The 16,977-nt window shown below is 45.0% G+C and overlaps 1 protein-coding gene across 1 annotated transcript in view; it reads left to right on the top strand.

Moving 5' to 3' along the window:
* The window catches only part of DYM (dymeclin), a 196,695-nt gene that overhangs the window by 126,663 nt on the left and 53,055 nt on the right, over positions 1 to 16,977 (top strand). Inside the window, exon 14 of the mRNA XM_051641698.1 lies at positions 13,464 to 13,566. Within this exon, the coding sequence (XP_051497658.1) occupies positions 13,464 to 13,566 (103 nt within the window). The remainder of the gene's footprint in view (positions 1 to 13,463; positions 13,567 to 16,977) is intronic.

Below are 16,977 nucleotides of genomic sequence, written 5' to 3'. Positions count from 1 at the left end.
GTGGGGGGAGGCGAGAGGCTTTTGCCCATATCTGAATATATCTGTATATAATTGTATATATTTTCTTGTGTGATTCATTAGTGTTTTAATTAAAGCTGTGTAGTTGAGTTTTCAATCCAGCCAAGTCTCTCTCTTTTTCTCTCTCTCCTTCCCTGCCTGGGTGGGGGGGGGAGGGGATCGAGAGCATTGTTGTCGGACCCGAGTCAAACGGTGACAAGTGGTGATGAATGAAGTTTTGGGAAAGGACTCAGAAGAACAGAGGCAACAAGAGATGTATTCATAGAATCCTAGAATGCCAGCTTGGAAGGGATCTCAAGGACCATCTGGTCCAGCTTTTCTAGGTACTACTCTAGTTGATAGGAGATGTTCTTAATATGGGAGACAAGATGTTGGCTTTTAAGGTTGGATGCAAAGCATCCCACTCCATAAATCATAGAACCTTTTCATTCAGCAGTAGTTTTTAGTCAAGAAACCCAACATTGTGTTGTTGCAGTTGGAAAAAAAAAACACCGAAACCAAAACCCAACAAAACAAAAGCTCACAACATGTTCTTAACATTGTAGGTGACTCCCACTTGAAATGTCATTTGATTATTGAGATATTATGGCTGAGTAGAGAGATTTGGGGCTGATGGTGCAAGGTTGTTCTACACACAGGTACTGGCTGACTTCAGGACACTTAATAGTGTGGTAGTTGCAAAGTGATGAGTTCCAGAGGTCAAATATGAAGTAAAACCCAGATTTTTTTTCACTTAGCCCAGACTGTTTCAAAGCAGATGTCATGACATGTGCTGCTGAGATGTTCTGCACAGGAGCCACGGGGTGGAGCCGCTTAGTGAAAATACCTGGGAGTTTTCATTTTCCTAATTCATTGCAGCTCCAAGTAGCATGAATGTCAAAAAGTCCTTTAAAAACATAATTAGAAAGCTTCTTTATTTAATATTTTCTTGAAAAAATAAATAGATAGAAGTGATTAGAAGCATCATCTTGATGGTTCTTCTGGAGTAGGTCTGGGTGGCCTCTAGTGTCCAACTCTTCAGTTTAAATTAGTGATTCTAATTGCAACATCAATGAGGTGTCATAAGCACATGGCAGTGAAGACAAAGCCCCCTCAGACCTGACTGGGCTCCCCTGGAGGACACAGAGCCTGCAAAGCCCCCAGGTAGATTGGGGAGGAAAGGATCTGGATTGAGGGAACAGGGAATGTTGTTACTTGGTTAACAGAGGTGTAGCTGCTAAAGCCTTGGAAACTGGCATCCAGATCCATTCATACTGATCTGAATGACCCAAAATATTCCAGTTTTGCAGCATTAGTAACACTGTAAGGACTATTTCTTCTGTTCTGCTCATTCCAGCTTCTTACGAGAACACCCAACTACAAGAACTGTCATTTCTTCTCACATTTGGGTATCACCATTCCTCACCACAGCCTGTTATACCAAGAAATGCAGATGTGGGAGGGAGAAAAGAGGGGGAAGAATGAGTCAGCTTTTTCTTCTAATCCTCCAAAGGTTAGATTTGAGTTGTGTAAGGAGGTTTTGGATCTCCACTCTACAGCAGGATGTAGGGCTTGGGAGCTGTGAGCTATTCTGAAGTGTTTTGTTCTTTCAAGTGTTTGGGAGCTGAATTGGTGAGAACACATTGATGAGAATGGTCTCAGCCACAGATCAGAAAAAAGCAGTGGGAGAGGAAAATAAGAACAACCACAAGAGGTTTCCAAAGATGACTAATCCTGCAGCCCCAGTGTAGCCTCCAGGATGGTGATTAGTGTTTGGCTTCTAAATGCTGGAAGAGTTTTCTGGAGCATCAGCCTAGCTGAAAACTAGTTCAAGACATGGACAATAATGAAAGAAGATTTTAAAGTTTCCATTTTAATGGGCCTGCCTCACAGACGTGGTGATTTTAAATACTTCTTAGAGCATAATGTTTGGTATCACAGCTCATCTCTGTTCCTTACTAGTTATCAGAACATTTTATGAAAGAGAAGAATCCAATTTCATAGGTAGGATAAAAATAAGGTAGGTCCAAGAGATGTGACCTCTCAGGCCAATTGAAGAGTCAAGAATAGAGTTATAGGGTTTTTTTACTTCCAGTGGGTGGAAAATTCAACTCTGACATTCATCCTTTGCATGGATTGAAGTGCAGTCCAGCTTAGTGGTCTTCCTCTGAGGAGTGAGCCTCAGAGGAGCCTCTACCCTGCTGAAGCTGAGCATCTCCCCTACTGGCTGTTAGATACCACTGAAGCTCTTCAGATGTGTTTGGTAGTGCATGGTCCTACAAATTGTAGACTCGCAGATGGTTTGGGTTGGAAGGGACCTTGAAGATCACCCAGTTCTAACTCCCTGGCATGGGCAGGGACACCTCCCACTAGACCAGCTTCCTCCAAGCCCCATCCAACCTGGCCTTCTGAGAACCTTTATACTCCTTGTTTAGTTGATCACATTTACAAATTGCTTTAGCATCCAGCATGGTTTTGGCCTCAGCTTAATCTAGGTTACACCAACAGGGCTGTGAAGACTCATCTTTGCACACCCTTTGATTGTCACCTGGATAAATTTAAATTCAGAAAGGTGCCTGTATGTGCCTAGAAAGCCATGTCATTTCTCTCCTGAGTAGCCAACTGAAATACAGTTTGGTCCCGTGCTCCAGCTTGGTCATTTCTTTCCCAAGGTGTAGGGGAATTAAAATCCCAACCCCTGAGGGTTATAGAAAACTGTTGGTGTTTGAATCACAGAATCACAGTTATTGAGGCTGAGATCATCAAGTCCAGCCTATGACCAACACCACCACAGCAGCCAGACCATGGCACTAAGTGCCACATCCAGCCTTTCCTTGAGCACCTCCAGGGATGGTGCCTCCACCACTTCCCTGGGCAGTCCATCCCAATGTCTGATCACCCTTTCCATGGGAAGTGCTTCCTGATATCCAACCTAACCCTCCCCTGGAGCAGCTTCAGGCCAGGCCCTCTCATCCTGTCACTGGTTGCCTGGGAGAAGAGCCTGACCCCACTTGACTCCAACCTCCCTTCAGGGAGTTGTAGAGAGGGAGAAGGTCCCTCCTGAGTCTCCTCCAGGCTAAACAACCCCAGCTCCCTCAGCCTCTCCTCCTTTGCTTTACAATCAGACTAATTAAGTTCTTGGAACTATTTTCTTGGCTCTGAGAAAAACAGAATGATCTGGAACATCACAGAAATTTGTCTTCTAAAAAGGAACATTTTGCATATGACTTTTTTGGGGGGTTGTTTTAGGGATTTGGGAGGATTTTTTTACTTGATAGAGGCAGAAAAGGATTACCCAGGGGAATAAAATTGATAAAACTGAGTGGGAGGTAAAGAGGAAAAACACAACCTCTTTTCTCTGTGGGAATGAGGTTAATTTCCAACTAAATTGAAGACAATGTAAATTTAATTACTGTGCAACTTGGGACTGAGACTTAAAAAAAAAACAACCATATATATCATGTTGGTTTGCAGGATGGAAAAAATATTACACAACTGCAAGTATCTGAAATGAGTCATGAAATCAAATCTGTATCAGTTGTCCCACCAATCCTAAGTCTGGAGCGTGTTGGTCTGATGGCAGTGAAAGAACCTCTCTTGAGAATGACAAGTTCAGTGGTGAACAAGGTCATTCAGGATGGAAAATCATGACCCTTTTCCTACTGAAAAAGTAATGAACAATAACTTTGAACTGTTACCTAAAATAAAATCTGCTTTCTCTTGCAATAAGGGCTCTTCATGCCCATGTCATGTTTCTAAATCCAGTTAGGTCTGTAACACCTTTTTTCACTGGAGATCAAAATTTAAACCCCCTGACAGGCAAAAATCTGTGAAAAACCCTTATTTCATTTTAGCTCTGTCAAGGTTGGTTTATAAAACATGGTTAAGACAGGCTTTTTTGCTAAATATGGGATGTGTTTGTATAGAAGATGAAGGGATGGTCAAAGATGGAGGTTCTTGAGGATGCTGGCAAGACTCTTCCTGCTGTGAGCTGCCAGGATAGGCAACCTGAGCCAGTGTCTCACCACCCTCAAAGGTTGCCCAGGGAAGCTGTGGCTGCCCCATCCCTGGCAGTGTTGAAGGGCAGGTTGGATGGGGCTTGGAGCAACCTGGTCTGGTGGGAGGCGTCCCTGCCCATGCAGGGGGTTGGAGCTGGATGATCTTTAAGGTCCCTTCCAACCCAAACCATTTTATGGTAAGACAAAACTAGTATTATCTGTTCACTGCATGATAATGTCCTCCTAGCAACTTGTTTCTTGTTGTTCTGCTTCAGTATTGGAACTCAGTCTTTTGAAGTTAAGATAAAGCCATGATATTATTTCCAAGGTTCAAGGGAGGCTCCAATGAAGGATTCATTATCAGCATGTCTGAAAAGCTGAACCCTCACTATGCGGAGCTGCTTTAAGGACAGGGTGTGGGCGATGTGTGGTGAGGACTCTGGGTGACAGAAGCATGGTTTTATTTAAGTCTTAGCCTGAAGAGAGCTGTTAGCAACAAACATCCTGTGATCTTCTGTATATGGAATCAGTGTGTTAACTCTCTGGATTTAATGTTGGAGCATGTCCAGAGAAGGGCAAGGGAGCTGGGGAAGGGGCTGGAGCACGAGTGTGAGGAGGAGCAGCTGAGGGAGCTGGGGGTGTCCAGCCTGGAGCAAAGGAGGCTGAGGGGAGACCTGCTGGCTCTGCAGCTGCCTGAGAGGAGGTTGGAGCCAGGGGGGTCGGGCTCTGCTCCCCAGGAACAAGGGATGGGACAAGAGGAGATGGGCTCCAGTGGTGCCAGGGGAGGCTGAGATGGGATCTTGGGCAGCATTTCTTGCTGGCAAGGGTTGTCAGGCCCTGGCCCAGGCTGCCCAGGGCAGGGCTGGAGTCCCCATCCCTGGAGGGGTTTCCAAGCCGTGTAGATGTGGTGCTGAGGGCCATGGGTTAGTGGTGGCCTTGGCAGGGCTGGGTGAATGGTTGGACTGGATGATCTTAGAGGGCTTTTACCGCCAAAGCGGTTCGATAGCTCCTAACATGGATCCAGATTCTTTCCTGTCAGTGTGAGCACAGAGATCCCAGCAGTTTTCTTTTTAATTGTAACAATGATCCAAAGATGGAGACATACACATCTTTCTGCACACCCAGTGTGTTTGAGCCAAGCTCTGCCAAATAGAAGCTGCTCAAGGACTAGAGATTTGGACCCTAGGTTGCATGGCAGTGATGGCTTCTTAATTTTCTTCTTGTTGTTTCATTGTTCTGAGTATGTCTTTGGGTTTTTGGGTGGGAGTTTTGCTCAGGCTGCTTTCTCCAGCAATTTCCTCTAATTCTCACCCACAGAGTTTTGTCCTAATTTAAGACAAATGTCTTCTCTCAGCAGCTCTGAAATACTTCTCCTGTTGAATTAAAAGCAAGTGGATGAAATGGAAATACTGCAGCTCCCATTGCCCTCTCCATATTCTTATAAATTATTAACAGGACAAAGAACACTAAAAGGATTTACATTCCTGCCTTGGGACACCTAAAACAAATTCAGGGATATTTACCTCAGAATAAACCTTCTAATTAGTCTGAGCTTTACAAACATGTATTCTCTTTATCCTAGACTGCATGTATTTTATTTTTTTTGCCATAGCTTTAACCTTTCCTGAATGTACTTTGCCTCATAAAATCATGGAATAGTTCAGGTTGGAAGGGACCTTAAAGATCATCCAGTTCCAACCCCCCTGCATGGGCAGGGACACCTCCCACCAGCCCAGGTTGCTCCAAGCCCCATCCAACCTGCCCTTCAACACTTCCAGGGATGGGGCAGCCACAGCTTCTCTGGGCAACCTGGGCCAGGGTCTCACCAGCCTCACAGCAAAGAATTTCCTCCTCATGTCTCACCTCAATCTCCCTCTTCCAGTTTTCATCCATCCCCCCTTATCCTCTCCCTCCCTGCCCTTGTCCCGAGTCCCTCCCCAGCTTTCCTGGAGCCCCTTCAGGCACTGGAAGGTGCTCTAAGGTCTCCCTGGAGCCTTCTCTTCTCCACGCTGAACACCCCAACTCTCCCAGCCTGGCTCCAGAGCAGAGCTGCTGCAGCCCTCTCAGTATCTCTGTGGCCTCCTCTGGACTCTCTCCAACAGCTCCATGTTCTTCCTGGGCTGAGGGCTCCAGAACTGGACACAGTACTGCAGGTAGGGTCTCACAAGAGTGGAGTAGAGGAGTAGAGCACCACTTTGTGGTTTGATCTAATTTTTAATGAATTACAGAAAAATAGAGAGTGTGCTGGCCTGAGGACTACCCATGTACTGGATAAGATGCCTACACAGACATTTAAAAGCAGAGGATTTCAGTAAAGCATTTGACACCGTCTCCCACAGCATCCTTGTAGATAAGTTGATCAAGTATGGGTTTGATGATCAGGCAGTGAGGTGGATCAAGAACTGGTTGAAAGGAAGGAGTCAGAGAGTTGTAGTCAATGGGGCAGAATCTAGTTGGAGGCCTGTGACTAGTGGAGTCCCTCAGGGGTCGGTACTGGGACCGGTGTTGTTCAACATCTTCATCAACGACCTGGATGAGGGTACAGAATGTACCCTCAGCAAGTTTGCTGATGACACCAAGCTGGGAGGAGTGGCTGACACACCAGAAGGCTGTGCTGCCATTCAGAGAGACTTAGACAGGCTGGAGACTTGGGCGGGGAGAAACCTGATGAAGTTTAACAAGGGCAAGTGTAGAGTTTTGCATTTGGGGAAGAAAAATGTCACGTACCAGTACAGGTTGGGGGCTGACCTGCTGGAGAGCAGTGTGGGTGAAAGGGACCTGGGGGTCCTGGTGGACAGGAGGATGACCATGAGCCAGCAGTGTGCCCTTGTGGCTAAGAAGGCCAATGGCATCCTGGGGTGCATTAGAAAGGGGGTGGTTAGTAGGTCAAGAGAGGTTCTCCTCCCCCTCTATTCTGCCTTGGTGAGGCCGCATCTGGAGTATTGTGTCCAGTTCTGGGCCCCTCAGTTCAGGAAGGACAGGGAACTGCTGGAAAGAGTCCAGGGCAGAGCCACAGAGATGATGAAGGGAGTGGAACATCTCCCTTATGAGGAAAGGCTGAGGGAGCTGGGTCTCTTTAGTTTGGAGAAAAGGAGACTGAGGGGTGACCTCATCAATGTTTACAAATATGTAAGGGGTGAGTGTCAAGAAGATGGAGTTAAGCTTTTTTCAGTGATGACCAGTGATAGGACAAGGAGTAATGGATGCAAATTGGAGCACAGGAGGTTTAAGGTGAATATCAGAAAAAAATTTTTTACTGTGAGAGTGACAGAGCCCTGGGACAGGCTGCCCAGGGAGGCTGGGGAGTCTCCTTCACCAGAGACATTCAAAACCCGCCTGGACGCCTTCCTGTGTGATGTGCTCTGGGTGACCCTGCTCTGGCAGGGGGGTTGGACTACATGATCTTTCGAGGTCCCTTCCAACCCCTAGGATTCTATGATTCTATGATTCTATGACCTGAATTGCTCATCTGCTTGAAGATGGGCACATGAGAGGTCACATCAGAACAAATGCACCAGGCTGTTTCATGTAAAATCCTTGGGGAGGGACTTGGGACAAGGGCAGGGAGGCATGGGATGAGGGGGAAGGGATTAAAACTGGAAGAGGGGAGATTGAGGTGAGACATGAGGAGGAAATTCTTTGGTGTGAGGGTGGTGAGACCCTGGCCCAGGTTGCCCAGGGAAGCTGTGGCTGCCCCATCCCTGGCAGTGTTGAAGGGCAGGTTGGATGGGGCTTGGAGCAACCTGGTCTGGTGGGAGGTGTCCCTGCCCATGCAGGGGGGTTGGAACTGGATGATCTTTAAGGTCCCTTCCAACCCAAATCATTCTATGATCCTATGGTTTTAAATGTTCTTTAAACATACAGGAATTAAGACACAGTTTTAACTTTTCAACGTCAGGTTTCAAAATGTAGATATTTTTTATACTTTCTATATAAGAGTTGTTGTTTTTTCTGATATCTTTGTGGTGGTCACACATTATAAAATCCTATTGTTTAAGGAGCATTTGTATAACATATTTTTGGTGTTTTGAGCTTACATTTAATTCCTGAAAATTGAGAACAATGGTCCATTTGGCCTGTATATGAGAGCAGGGAGAACAAACAGCACAAGGTGTTGCTGAATTGTTTCAAAACATTCTTCATCCTAATTTGTGATCCATGGAGCTCTTTTTTTCCATCAGCAGATAGAGTGTTGTGTTTGTATGCTGCTCAGTTTGTTTGCAGTGAACTTCTCAACTAGGAGAGGAGAAAAGATTCCAAACAGCTGAATTTCCAAGTGCTCAGCATATACAGAAAGTTTTGGAATACTCAGGTTATGTGATATTTTTCTCCTTGAGAGGCTCACTAGTGATTTGGGTTGGGGAAGTCCCACCCTTCTTCCTTTTTTCTGTCAATTAACTCAATCGTGACCTTTTAGGATCTGCTGGGTTGGTTTCCCACTCTCTAACTCTTGGTTTTTTGTGGAATTCCAGAGTGGTTTGGGTTGGAATGGACCTTAAAAGTGAAATCAGTATGGTTTATGTTGTCAAACCTTCAGTCCGTTCCTGGCCATCTTGGAGTCTGTCACCGTTTGACTCAGGTCCGACAACAATGCTCTCGATCCCCTCCCCCCCCCACCCAGGCAGGGAAGGAGAGAGAGAAAAAGAGAGAGACTTGGCTGGATTGAAAACTAAACTACACAGCTTTAATTAAAACACTAATGAATCGCACAAGAAAATATATACAATTATATACAGATATATTCAGATATGGGCAAAAGCCTCTCGCCTCCCCCCACCCCCAGCAACTCCCACAGCACTCCCCTGAACTGGCAAGAGTCCCGAGAAATCCCGGAGCTGCTGCTGGAGAAAGCAGAGAGTTATGAGGGTCAGGAGAGCTCCAGCCTAAGGGTCGACGGTGATGGATGAGCAGAGTCCTCCCCGGACGCCGGCCATGGACGGAAGAGAAGGCGAGAAGAAGGAGGAAGCTGTCTTCTAAGATCTCTGTCCTTCCTTTGAGCTTACGTAGCTCTATGGAATGGAATATCTTTGGCCAGTTTTGCTGTCTGTCTAACTCAGCCTCCCACGGGGGGGTCAGAGATCTCCCCATAGTGTCTGAGCTGGCAGAGTGAAGGTGTAACCTTGAAACCTTAGTAGTTAGAAAAACATTCCACTGTCTTATCAGCCTAGCAGAACACACAGTTGCTAGTTAAAAGAAAGCTTACTGAAGGAAAAAAAAATCAGTGAAAAGAAAAATTGGCTTAATCCTGGCTCAAACCAGGACATAGTCTGAAGAGCAAGAAGGTGAAAATAGAGATTTTATGGGTGGTTGCCAACTCTCCATCAGCAGGTGCAAGGTAGGGTAGAGTCTGTAAAGATGGACAGTGAAATCATAGAATGTTTTGGGTTAGAAAGATGATCCAGTTCCTACCCCCCTGCATGGGCAGGGACACCTCCCACCAGACCAGGTTGCTCCAAGCCCCATCCAACCTGCCCTTCAACACTGCCAGGGATGGGGCAGCCACAGCTTCCCTGGGCAACCTGGGCCAGGGTCTCACCACCCTCACAGCAAAGAATTTCTTCCTGTTTGGCCCTATGAAGAAAAGTTGTTTCAGGATTCAAGATCTGCTTTCCTATGCTGATGAGATCTTCTTTTGAAAGAGTCTCAGTAGTTGATCCATTATTATGCTCTGGCTTAACTGGCATGTCCTTTTCTTGCATTTTCCTTTTTACTTTCTTAAAATAAGATGCACCACTACTTTTTATCCTTCTTCTCCAAAGCTTCCAGAAGGCTCCAGTTGTTGGCAAATTCTAATTTTGGATTTACATCCATCCTCTAATTTTAATTCTCTTACTTTTTTTCTAATGTTTTAGTTTTAAATGGTGCATTTTATATATTCCTTTCTTGTATGTGAGAAATACCCCTGGAGGTGTGTGGAGAGCTCCCTGGAGGTGTTCAAGGCCAGGTTGGATGAGGCTTGTGCAGCCTGGTCTGGTGGGAGGTGTCCCTGCTCATAGCAGGGAGGTTGGACCCTGATGATCTTTAAGGTTCTTCCAACCTTCACCATTCTATGATTCTACACTTTATAGGCTCATTTTGCTCTAAATCAGACTTTCTATAGAACTTGCAGAAGCTTCTTTTTTTTCATGATTGTTGCCTTGTGATTTTTGGTGGACCAAGAAGAAAGTTCATAAAAGAATTTTCAACACTACTGACTGTTGGGTTGGGTTTTGTTGTGTTTTTTTTTTTGATCCACTGTCTTTGTGGAATGGGTTTGTTGAAAGCCTTTAAGTTTTATATTACTGGTTTGAATTTTACTGTGTGTGCAAATAACAAATCATCGCATCACTTGTGTTCATGCAACCATTAGTGTTTAATCTGGACAAGTTTCTTTATTGATTGAGGTTCAGCCTTGTGTTAAATTCAACAGAAATGCTTCATGGTTATTAAGAGTTAAGAAACCCGTGCTTTCATAATTCATATAAAATCAGAAATATGAGACCTTGAGGTTGAGCTCATCCGTGGTTTGATGATCTGTCATAGACATCAGTTAGTATTTCATCTTGCTGTGATTTCAACCTCTTCATTTGTTTCCTAAACATTGGTCCATAAATACTTCTGGAATGAGAGATGGGTTGAGGTATGAACACATATTTCTTGTTCTGAACATAATTTATAACTTTTAGGAAGTGTCCTTCTAATGGTTGATGACCCCATGGCAGTCAGTGGAGAAGAACAGAAGAAAGAGGAGAAGTATTCTAGTAGAAAACTGTATTCTGAGTGTGGCCAACAGGTCAAGAGAGGTGATTCTGCCTCTTTACTCAGCTCTTGTGAGATCCAACCTGAAGTATTGTGTCCAGTTCTGGAGTCCTCAGCACAAGAAGGACATGGAGCTGTTCGAGAGAGTCCAGAGGAGGGCACAGAAATGATGAGAGGGTTGGAGCAGCTCTGCTCTGGAGACAGGCTGGGAGAGTTGGGGTGTTCAGCCTGGAGAAGAGAAGGCTCCAGGGAGACCTTAGAGCACCTTCCAGTGCCTGAAGGGGCTCCAGGAAAGCTGGGGAGGGGCTTTTCATCCGAGAAGACAGTGATAGGACAAGGGGTGAAGGTTTTAAACCGAGAGAGGGGAGATTCAGGTTGGATATTGGGAAGAAATTGTTCACTCTAAAGGCGGTGAGGAACTGGAATGGGTTGCCCAGGGAGGTTGTTGATGCCCAACCCTGGAGGTTTTTAAGGCCAAGCTGGATGAGGTTTGTGCAGCCTGGTCTAGTGGTTGGGTTCCCTGCACATGGCAGGGGGGTTGGAACTTGATGATCTTTAAGGTCCCTTCCAACCTTAATGGTTCTATGATTCTATGACAGCATCTCTAAAATCTGAGCCTTCAGAACCACCAGTGAGCCAAAAAGTAGCTCTGCTCCTTCACACTGTGGGCCAGTTTCTAAATCCAGATTGTGCTCAGAATGAAACTTTCAGCCTGTGGATACAACAGCAGATTATGGGAGGGGGGAAAAGGTGGGAGACCTACTAGTAGATCTTATTGCTGTGTGTGGCTTCTTCCCTTTTTAATGGGAAATGTTGGGAATGTTCTGGTGGTTTTGACTAATAGCTGAGTTAGTGGGAGGTTGGCATTTGGTCCCAGGAATGACACGTCTCGTTGAGGCTGTGCTGGTGAGCTAGAAGGGAAAAATAAGCTTCCAGTTTGCATGACGTCAAAGGCATTGTGTTATCCTCCAGACACCAAATGTTCTACTCCCTCATAACCACCACAGAGGTCTTGTCATGTCACCTGATGTTCTTGCTGTATTGGTCCAGTTGTGGTTGTCACAGCACCAGCCGTCGTGTCTTAGTGCGGCAGCCAAGGCATCAGGCTGTGCCATCTTGAGCCTGTTCCTCGTGCTGGATGAACCTTGAGGATGGTAGAACCTACCCAGGGGCTCTCATGGAGGTTAATTAGGTGCCTTAAGTGTGGTGAAGGTTGTCCTTAAAAGGCTGTTAATCTGTTCTAAGTATCTGACTGAAGATTTAGCTCTGGGACAGGCTGCCCAGAGAGGTTCTGGAGTCTCCTTCTCTGGAGACTTTCAAGATGTATTTCTGTGTGACCTGCCCTAGAATTGGTCCTGCTCTGGCAGGGGTGTTGGCCTCAATGATCTCCAGAGGTCCTTTCCAACCCCTAAACAGTCTGTTATTCTGTGAAGAGGTGTTGGGAGTGGTGGAATTTATTGAGTTGGCTCTTGAGGGGTGAGATTTGGCCTTGAGAAGTGAAACTAAATCCTTCTGCTGGTGAGAAGTGTTGGAGAAGCCTTTTCCTGAGGCTCTTGACTAGCAACAAAGGGATGAGCACTGATGCTCTGAGGAATCTACTCCTACCCACTGTGAAGAATATAAGATCAATGGTCTATTTCAAGTAAAAAAAATTAAGAGGACTTCTTCAAATGCTGAGCATCATTTCTTGAGGCAGAAAAGCTTTCCAAGCCCTGAAGTTGTCCTTCAGTTCCAAGAAATAGACACTATGTAGAATATAACACTGAGGTAGTATTTTACCACTTTTTTTTTTAATTAATTAACTGATTTTAGGGTTTTGTAACTGAATCTGCTGACCCAGAAGTTTGTCACTGCTCCTTGGCCCAAGTCTCACCAGCTCCAAGAGCATCATTCATGAGTTTTGTTGGTGCTTACTTGTCAAGGACCAACACAGTCATCCTAGGAAAGCTTTTAAATACAGAAGTCTTTCTAATTTAGGAGCTTTAACAATCTGGGGAGGAGCACAGTGAGTTATCTGGAAATCCAGAATGATCTGACTCCTCCAAGTCACTAAGCACTGGCTGGTGGCCTCAGTCTTGCGCTTCTCATACCTCCTTCCACCATGGCAATCAAGTTAGATTCTCCACGTATATCAGATGACACTATCCTTCCAGTGTCCTTGCTATGTTGTTTTTTCTTCTAAATGCACCAAAAAAATGTTCATTTGTATGTATTTGGCCCTCTGATTTCACAGATAATTTATAATTTTAATTTAAAATAAATTTGAAAAGAATATGAGTCAGGTACAAAATCTTAGCCTCCAAATACCCAAAGCTTCTGTGATGCCCTTGGATTCTTTCTACTAAGCCATGAAGTTATTGAGCTGGATAATGCACAGGGTCCTTCAGGATGTTTTGCATGAGACATTGCACTGAAAAATTGCATTTTAGCCAACTGGTGATGAACTAAAACTGCATGTTTTCCATTCCTTCTGTGCTGGTTTCTCCTTCTAAGGATTGACCCACAAGCATCTGATGCTCTTCAGACTTTATTGTAGAGAATATCTCTGCTTCAGGTTCTCCTCTTGCACAGCCCAGGTGTTAAATAAAGAAAGAAATGCTATAAATGTGCATTGCATTTGAAAAAAAATCTCTTTAATAAAGTTTGTGTTGATACCCTTGGTAGTGGAACTGTTTCATGGTGTTATTTTGAAGTTGTTCTAATTATTTTTCCCTTTTTTTCTCCTTCCAGTTTATTTTCTTTGCTGTCTAAAAAACACAACAAAGTTCTGGAGCAAGCCACACAGTCCTTGAGAGGATCCTTGGGTTCAAATGACTCTCCCCTTCCTGATTATGTGAGTATCAACCTTGATGTTTTAGTAGGTGTTTCAAAATGGAAGTAGCACATCCTGAAATCTGCAGAGATTTAGCAAAGGATGTGACAGCTCAGCAACCACTGCCACCAAAATACAGGAACCTGCAGGAATGATGGCATGTCTGAAATGTCTTTATTGAAAGAAATACACACAAAAAAAATAATAGAATCATGGAATAGCGAAGGTTGGAAGGGACCTTAAAGATCATCAGGTTCCAACCCCCCTGCCATGAGTAGGGAACCCAACCACTAGACCAGGCTGCACAAAACCTCATCCAGCCTGGCCTTAAAAACCTCCAGGGATGGGGCAGCCACAGCTTCTCTGGGCAACCTGGGCCAGGGTCTCACCACCCTCACACCAAAGAATTTTCTCCTCATGTCTCACCTCAATCTCCCCTCTCCCAGTTTTAATCCATTCCCCCTCATCCCATCCCTCCCTGCCCTTGTCCCAAGTCCCTCCCCAGCTTTCCTGGAGCCCCTTCAGGCCCTGGAAGGTGCTCTAAGGTCTCCCTGGAGCCTTCTCTTCTCCAGGCTGAACACCCTAACTCTCCCAGCCTGTCTCCAGAGCAGAGCTGCTCCAGCCCTTGGATCATCATGTCCTACTCTGGACCCTCTTCAACAGCTCCATGTTCTTCCTGGGCTGAGGGCTCCAGAGCAGGACAGAGCACTCCAGGTGGGGTCTCACCAGAGCAGAGTAGAGGGGCAGAATCCCCTCCCTGGCCCTGCTGGCCACACTTCTTTTGATGGCAAGAAAAACCACAACTGTTCATAGCTGAGAGAATTTCTGTACTCTGCCAACTTGCACTTCTCAAGGCATTTGTATTTCAGGAGATTTAAATCCTCCAGTTGAAAGAATTAATTTTAAGAACAGGGCTTTGGCCTCCACGGTAGATTAAAAATGCCTAAAAGTGATTGAAAACAATTCCCAGTGATCTTTTGGGAATTCCTGCAGGCAATTTGGTATGTTCTGAACACAGGGATCCATCCAGGTTCTGTAGTTTCCTGAGCCAGCAGCCACAAATAGGCAACAATTTTGTAATTTCATTGCATGGCTTGCTGGAAAATCTCTAGTTTCAGTACAAGAAGACACTTTCCAAGGGCTTGAATAATATCTTTATACTCCTGAAGTATCTTTGGACCCATCTGAGCTCTCACTGCTGCACTGTGTAAGGAAAAAGTTGATTTATCAGTTGCTGTGGATTTTTGAGGATTAAACTGTAACAACTGTTTTATTTTCAGCATTAATCCACGTTCCAGGACATGCCTGCTGGAGACTTGATGTATCAGATGACTCTAGCATGAAGTATAAAAATACCTCAAAATATCATTGGATATCACAATGACTTGAACTAACCAGGTTTCTTAACCTGCATCTTGTAGTTTTGATTGGTGACTTGTACCATACAAACTAGAGGCCCATTTTATTTAGAGAAACTTGGGTTTATAAAGCAAATTGCAGGTTTTCCCTGTGTATTCCCACTGTCCATGTCCTGATGGATGTATAGCTCCTTCCAATCCTTGTGCTTTTAGGGTTTCTGGTTTCTCTCCTAGAAGTTGCTGTCTGACCTTTAATTTTTTGGAACTTGAAACATTTCAGCAAGAACCTTCTCAAGTTAGTTTGTGTTCAAAGAGCAGGAGAACCCACTTCTCCTAAGAGCAGGAGATCCCATTTTCCTGGGAGAGCGATACACAAGCTGGATAAAGTTCTGCCATCTCCATGGGCATGAACAACTGAAAGCTTCTGAGACTTCAGAGAAAGGTTTTGGTGGCCCTTTCCCATGGGTTGGCTTCTCAAGGAATAGGAGCTCATGGTGTTAGAGCTTCCACTGTTGTGTTTTTGGATGCATTGAGCTTTTCTGAGTGTTGTGATTGATAAGGCTCTTAGGGGCCTGTTTATCAGAGGTGATTAACTCCAGTGTCATGCCAGCTATAAGCAGGAAGAATTGTCCAGAGAGGTGGGAGATGCCTCAACCCTAGAAACATGCCAGCTCAGGTTGGATGGGGCTCTGAGCAACCTGATCCAATGGCAGAAATCCCTGCTCTCTGCAGGGGGTTGGGACTAGATGACCTTGAAAGGTCCCTTCCAACCCAAACCATTTGATATTTCTGAAATTCTGCCTGTATCCTCATGGCTGAGCTGTTCTGGAGAACTGGGGGGTTTCCAGTTGACTTCCAGGGCAAAGGGAGACTGGAGCTGATGGCTTTTCATACCTGAAATACACCATATCATGAGATAGTTCTGTATGACATGCAGGATTACAGCCCAGAGGGTTGGAGGAAGTGCTTGGGACAGGGTTCATGGGCACAGGGCCTCCATAAACTTTAAACTGGAAGAGAGGAGATTCAAGTAAGACATGAGGAGGAAATTCTTTGCTGTGAGGGTGGTGAGACCCTGGCCCAGGTTGCCCAGGGAAGCTGTGGCTGCCCCATCCCTGGCAGTGTTGAAGGGCAGGTTGGATGGGGCTTGGAGCAACCTAGGCTGGTGGGAGGTGTCCCTGCCCATGCAGGGGGTTGGATCTAGATGATCTTGAAGGTCCCTTCCAACCCAAACCAGTCTGGTGTATTTCTATATCTGTGGGTGTATATATATGTATATATATTTCCGTGTGTGAATTTGGTCCTTGTAAACTATTTTACAGATGTTGGTTTTCATTTTAACTAAGCTAAGAAGGACCCAAGGTGCTCACAGGACTTGGTTGTCCTCTTAGAACTGGAGACAACTGGGAAATGCAGCTCCTGGAGCAGTGCTGGGGAAGCACCCTGGATTCCAGCCCAGGAACTAAAATACTTCCCAATTTTTTTTCCCTTTTATTGTTGCTGTGACGTAGGGAGGGGAGGAGGACAGCAGTTGGAAAGGCTGCTGTAGGGGAGGGTAAAATCACTTACTTCAGCCTATTTTGTTTCTAAAATCCCATCTTTGTGTTCTGTGTAAGAAAATTTAGGAATCTGGGAATCCCAGGGTGGAGCTAAAGAAAGGAACAGCACTGAGTTTGCCTGCTCTGCCCAGGTTCATGTCTGGGGAGGAGGATGGCTCAGGGAGCTGTTCCCTTTAAAGGTTTAATTCAGATCAGTCAAACATGTATTTTTAAAAAGTATTTATCTTTTAAAAATTATTTATTTATTTTGTACAATTTATTAATTTACAGTATTTTTTTTCTTACCATTTTGTGTCATCCAAAGGGAATTTTCATGGGTCAAAAGTCATACATAAAATTATTCCAGGTGTTGCTGATGGTCTTGTCTTGAGACTTTCTACTCATTTTGGGGGTCCTAGACTTTGAAAAAGAAATTATGGGCAATGCTGTGTGTTCCTTCTTCAAGCCAGGCAGGATTTGGAAGGAAAATGACAGCATCAGGGTTGTTGAGTTGAGGCCTCTCCATTGTGGCCATG

This window comes from Apus apus, chromosome W, assembly GCF_020740795.1.
Source record: "Apus apus isolate bApuApu2 chromosome W, bApuApu2.pri.cur, whole genome shotgun sequence".
In the NCBI taxonomy this organism is placed as follows: Eukaryota; Metazoa; Chordata; class Aves; order Apodiformes; family Apodidae; genus Apus; species Apus apus.
Note: the sequence above shows the minus strand (reverse complement) of the source record. Positions and strands in the feature narration are given on the sequence as shown.